At 37.1% G+C, this 5,749-nt stretch overlaps 1 protein-coding gene across 1 annotated transcript; it reads right to left on the bottom strand.

Moving 5' to 3' along the window:
* Nucleotides 1-3,896: 3,896 nt before the first annotated feature.
* On the bottom strand, nucleotides 3,897-5,032 carry LOC119256891 (calmodulin-1-like). Its single transcript, XM_037524635.2, has one exon. The coding sequence runs from the start codon at nucleotides 4,962-4,964 to the stop codon at nucleotides 4,515-4,517; it is 450 nt and encodes a 149-aa protein (XP_037380532.1). The 5' UTR covers nucleotides 4,965-5,032; the 3' UTR covers nucleotides 3,897-4,514.
* Between the last annotated feature and the right edge of the window lie 717 nt (nucleotides 5,033-5,749).

Below are 5,749 nucleotides of genomic sequence, written 5' to 3'. Positions count from 1 at the left end.
CAATTACATATTCATTTTTCCATTAGGTTTATTCTACTTCCAAGGTTTTCTCCAGAATTTTTTTTTAATCTTACCCACTGATAATTTTACATATCTCATTTCTGTTATTTTCTTATTTGAATTTTCTTTTTTTTAAATAAAAAAAAAACTTTAAATAATGTTTATTTATAAAAGAACTGGGCATGGGTCAGAGGCGTGGGAGGGTGAGAGAATTCACCAGAGACAAAGCAGGGAGCAGAACAGGCAGACAGACCAAAGATACTATTGAGGGGAGCAGCAGGCGAGGCAGGAGAGGTCTGCTGCACCATGTGGGTTTCTCCCTGGCTGGCTGGGAATTGAACCCATGCTGCAAAGCCTGTGGACAGTGCAGCACACCACCTGCTGTGCCACTGGGGAGGCCTTGTTTGAATTTTCAATTCCAACCTTCTGTTAATTGATTGTGTTTGTCATAACATACATTTTCTTTTCGTTTTTTCTTTCACATCTCTGATCTTTTTTTCTGAGTTCCCGTTGTATTGTTCCAATTCTTTAATTTTATTTATCTTGGCAATTTTTAATTCTGTCTGATAGGTTAAAAAGCTCTTTCATGTCATTTTGTTTAGATTCTTGTGTTTTGTTTCCTCCCTGCAGTTTAGATAAAGAATAAAGTTAGGACTTGCTTTACTTTTCTTTTTTTTTTTCCTCTCCTTTATTTTTTTATTTATTTATTTTGTTGGGATTGAGATTTGTCCTGTTTTAGTTGGGACTTTAGTTGTGTGTGTGGATCCTCCTCTCCCACACAGTTGCCTGATAGTGGTCCCAGGTGTTTGGACCTTGTAAATCTGAGAGATTCTAGGATCTCCCTTGGAGAACTTCCAGGCCTGGTTCCAGTAGCTTAGAGGTTTCAGAGGATGCTGAGTTGAGGGGCCTGAACCCACCCTGAAGTGGTGGCTCCAGAATTAATTCAGGTGGCTGGGATGACTGGGAAGGTAGTAGGTTTAGGGGTTAAATAACTGGGGCTATGTCCCACCTGGGAGTAGGTCACCAGGCTTGGTTCCAGTTCTGCAATGGAATAGAGAACATTGTATAAGGTTGATGGCCCAAGTCCCTGGAACCTTAACCTGCACTGGAGTGGTGACTCTGGCCCTATTTCTGATGTCAAGAAGATCTGAGGGGGTGGAGGGTGCTGGAAAGAGAAGCCAAGTTGCTGGAACCTTACTCTGCCTGGGAACAACAAATCCATGATTGGTTTTGGTGACTGGGAGGACTGGGAGGATGTTGGATAGAGAGGTCCATGGATTATCCATGTCACATTAAACTCTTTTATATATCCTACCAAACCATATACATGCAAAGAACAGCTATCCAGCCCATCTTTCCCACCAAAATAAAAAGCAATCCTCATAAAAGTTAGTTTTCTATATTACTTACAAAAATATTAATTCTGCAAATTATATTACAGTAACTTTCCCTATGTATTCTATACCCATACTGAAATTGCAATATATTCTGAAATTTATATAACTTTTATGTAGCCTACCTACCTACACAGGTAATAACCTATGTCAAATTATTGCACAGTTTTGGTCTCCAAAAATTTTAAGAAAGGCATATAAATATGTCACAAAGATAATCAATCTAACCTTTGAGGCTAAAATTTACTTCTTAGCAAAGATTGAAGTTCTTGATCATTTAGTGTTGAGTTCAAAAGTTCTTTTTGAAACTGATAGAATTAAGTAATACAATCATAAAGTCTGAGGATAGAATATTTCTTATAGATCAGCTTATCCAAAATACCTTTTTTTCTGTATAAGTAAACTGAGGAAGTGAATATGAAGTCAAATGAGGGATAGGCGATATGTTTGAGATCACTTACCACTTACATTTTTTAAGTTATAATACCCTGATCAGCAATTATTTTAGTTGGAGCCAGTATAAAGTCATTTATATACAATGAATTTTTAATGTTGAAACCTTATTGCTCATGGCTCTAAATTCAACTCAGAAATGCTTCAGATGCAATTTCCCAGCAAATGTTTTATTTAAAGGAATATATCCTTTATAGGGAACAGAGTATTATAAATAAAATGTAGCCATGTTTTTAAATTATTTTATAATTACAAGGTTTTGAAGAAAATAATAATGATGATAACATAAACATCACCAGCATAGGTATATTGGTATACTTAAACTTCAAATAATCCATGAGATCAGTTCTTTTTTATTCTCTAATTCCACATGAAGAAACTATGGTCTATGTCTTGTTCACTCTACCTCAGACTAAAACTATTCCATTGACATACTATGGGTTTGTCAGCCTTCAACATGGGGTGAACCAAATCCTTGTAAAATGGTCTCTGACTCACAAAAATTTCTTCTTAACCATTCTAATTTTCTAAACACCTAACTCTATGTACAGCAACTGAAATCACATTTAAACTACCTGACAGAGATGTATGGATTTACCAATACTATTTCCCTGCTTTTTTTTTTTTCTGTGAACATAAAATTGAAAAGAGTTACTAGAAGTAATTAAGTGACCACCTAGAAAATCATTTGCTTCAGCACAACACTTGATCAGTTTTTGAGTAAAGCAGCTAGCTACCTGAATATGAAGATGATGGCCCTGATCTACTGCTAAAGGACATATTAATTGGTTATCTTATAGTTAATGAGAAATTGCATAGTCTATAACAATCATTCTTAGAAGAAAGTGAATGGCACATATGTCAGAGGAATTAGCATTTAGTTCCTGCTTGATAAGTAGGCATTTGGCTTTGTTAAGGCACTTTATGAGACTCATCTCCCTCTCCTTTGAAGTAATGAAGTTGCAGTTTTTCACCTAGAACAACTTGTAGGTTCCCTTTAGGTCTCTTGTAACATTCTATCATTACATGACCTAAGCCTCACTAATGGTATGAGAGTAGTCAAAATTAGTTCCAAGAAAAATGCATTAAATTGCTTTAAAAAAGATTTATTTATTTATGCATACAAGGGCTGGGTACAGGGGAAAAATGTGGGGGTGGGGGTGGGGGGTGGGTGAGAGGATTCACCAGAGACAGACAGGGAACAGAACAGGCAGATTGAGTGAAATACACCGCTGAGGGGCACAGGGGGCATGTCAGGAGAGGTCTGCTTTGCCATGTGGGTTGCTCCCTGGCTGGCCAGCGATCGAACTCGTGACTGCAGAGACTGGATTGCTTCATAGTATGGTGCTTAATCCCTTGCGCCACCAGGAAGGCCCATAGATTGCTTTTTAAATGCAACCGATACTGCAGGATTTGCAATTTCTGATTTTCATTTTCATTTTGAGATCCTCATCTTTTTGCTATATTCTTTTTGAGAAATCTTTGGTCTTAGAAAATAATCAAAGTACTTAGGTTGAATAGAGAAATTTAAAGTATTTAATAAGAAATTAAATGTTTAAATTCAAAAACAAACCTTAACTATTGCAATGGCAAACACAATCCATTTTCATATCTTATCCATGTAGACAAGTTCTGTAATGTATCAAGAAAGAAGAGTGACTTTGTGTCTGTCCTCTAGATGCCTTTCCTTGGCATTCGTTGCATGTCCCTTGACCTGTGTGCCTGCAACTGGAAGCAGACTGGAACTAGTGGGAAACACCAAATTAGTGGTAGGCAAGGGAGGTGTCTGGGGTCCTCCTTGATGGCACAAGGGGTTAAGCACTGCACTATGAACAATCCGCAGACTCTGCAGTATGAGTTCGATCCCCAGTGGGACAGAGAGAATTCCACATGGCAAAGCAGACCTCTCCAGTCTCACCTGCTGCTCCCCTCAGTAGTGTATTTCTGTCAGTCTGCGTGTTCTGTTACCCACTCTGTCTCTGGTGAATCCTCTCACACCCCACATCTCTGGCCTGTACCCCAGCTCTTATATGCATAGATAATTTTTTTTTGGGTAAATTGTAATTTTTTTATTGGAAAACAAATATACAACTTGGAATGGATTTGAGGCAAATTGTGCCATAAGCAGATTTTCATTAAGTGGCTAAAACAAAGTTTAAAAAGCAAGTAACAATAAAAGAAAATGTTTCTGGTACAGGACCAGCAGTACAAAAAAATAGTGTACGAGTACCTGGATAATACACCCATTTTGCAATAGTGCAACTTTTAAGAACATGTTGTTGACTGTCCATAGTCCACGCAGAGTTACAACTCCACACTTCAACAACAACATGCTGACAGTTCCTAAAGAAAACTACTTAAAAAAAAGGCATAACCCAGATGTTCCCTCATTTGACCAACTCCATCTAAGTTTAGATGTGCAGAAGGGCTTAGATATATCCAGAGTAAGCCACATGCAACATGTTACTTGATCAGTTTTCTAAAATGAGGTTTCAGGACAATGACAATAAGATAAGGGAAGAAAACATGTAGGAATGAAGTCCTAATTACTATACATGCATATTTTTTTTTGACAGTAGGGAGAACCTTTTACAGATAAGTTACAAACAAAGAAAAGGCAAATAAACAATTTTGTACAAGAAATTTAACACATTCTGTACAATTTCTTCACTTTGCTGTCATCATTTGTACAAACTCTTCATAGTTTACTTGACCATCACCATCAATATCTGCTTCCCTGATCATTTCATCAACTTCTTCATCTGTTAACTTCTCACCAAGGTTTGTCATCACATGGCGAAGCTCTGCTGCACTAATATATCCATTGCCATCCTTATCAAACACACGGAATGCTTCTCTAATTTCTTCTTCACTATCTGTGTCTTTCATTTTCCTTGCCATCATTGTCAGAAATTCCTGGAAGTCAATTGTGCCGTTACCATCAGCATCTACTTCATTAATCATGTCCTGTAACTCGGCTTCTGTGGGATTCTGCCCAAGTGACCTCATCACAGTTCCCAATTCCTTTGTTGTTATAGTTCCATCACCATCCTTGTCAAATAGTGAAAAAGCTTCTTTGAATTCTGCAATCTGCTCTTCAGTCAGTTGGTCAGCCATGCTGCAAGCGCTACCGGTCTCCGAGACGCGAACACACGACCACTCAGCTCGCTCGCTCTGCACGGACTCGCATAGATAAATAAATCTTAAGAGAGAGAGAGAAAGAAAGAGAGAGAGAGAGAGAGAGAGAGAGAGAGAAGAGAGAGAGAGAGAGAGAGAAGTGTCTACAGACCTGAAGTAAAATGAACTTCTCTGCCCTGCCTAGAAAAGCAGTTTAGTTCCACTCTCTGAACTTAGATGTCGATCCATTCACAAGCAGGGCAAATGTGGGTTATATGTGGAAGGGATATTTTAAAATCTGTTTGAGCTTTCCAGTCTGGAGATTTTCCCAGAAACGAGATCTTCATAAAAATTACAATGGGAAAAAAGAAAAAACACTTTATCATATTTATGCAAAATTTGAGAGTTACAGTAACTAATTTGATAGAATCCTTTTGATCATCATATAAAAATCCCATCATTAATAATTACCATGACAAATTAACTTTTAAACTTTTTCTCTGATCTGTTGCAGCAAGTGGTTATTTAGTTTTATTCAATATTGTAATAAAAATAAAACTTTCCTCATGTGTCTTTATAAAGCTAAATCTGCTCCCTCATATCATTCTTAATCTTGAACTTCAAATCAAGAACATGGTTACACTGTCAAATAAATGTGGTAAAATGTTTCATTCTAAAGACAGAAGCATTCATTTTCAATGTTCATGAAAATCACAAAAGTTAAGTGCTTAATTTCTTTAAAATGAAGGTATGTTTAGCATCTTGAATTATGCAAAATGCATGTT

This window comes from Talpa occidentalis, unplaced genomic scaffold, assembly GCF_014898055.3.
Source record: "Talpa occidentalis isolate TD23 unplaced genomic scaffold, MPIMG_talOcc4v2.1 talOcc4.4, whole genome shotgun sequence".
Taxonomy (NCBI): domain Eukaryota; kingdom Metazoa; phylum Chordata; class Mammalia; order Eulipotyphla; family Talpidae; genus Talpa; species Talpa occidentalis.
This window is presented reverse-complemented; position numbering and strand designations above follow the sequence as displayed.

Bases quoted from the DNA above. Each gene is read 5' to 3' on its own strand.
- LOC119256891 (XM_037524635.2), bottom strand. From the start codon at position 4,964: ATGGCTGACCAACTGACTGAAGAGCAGATTGCAGAATTCAAAGAAGCT.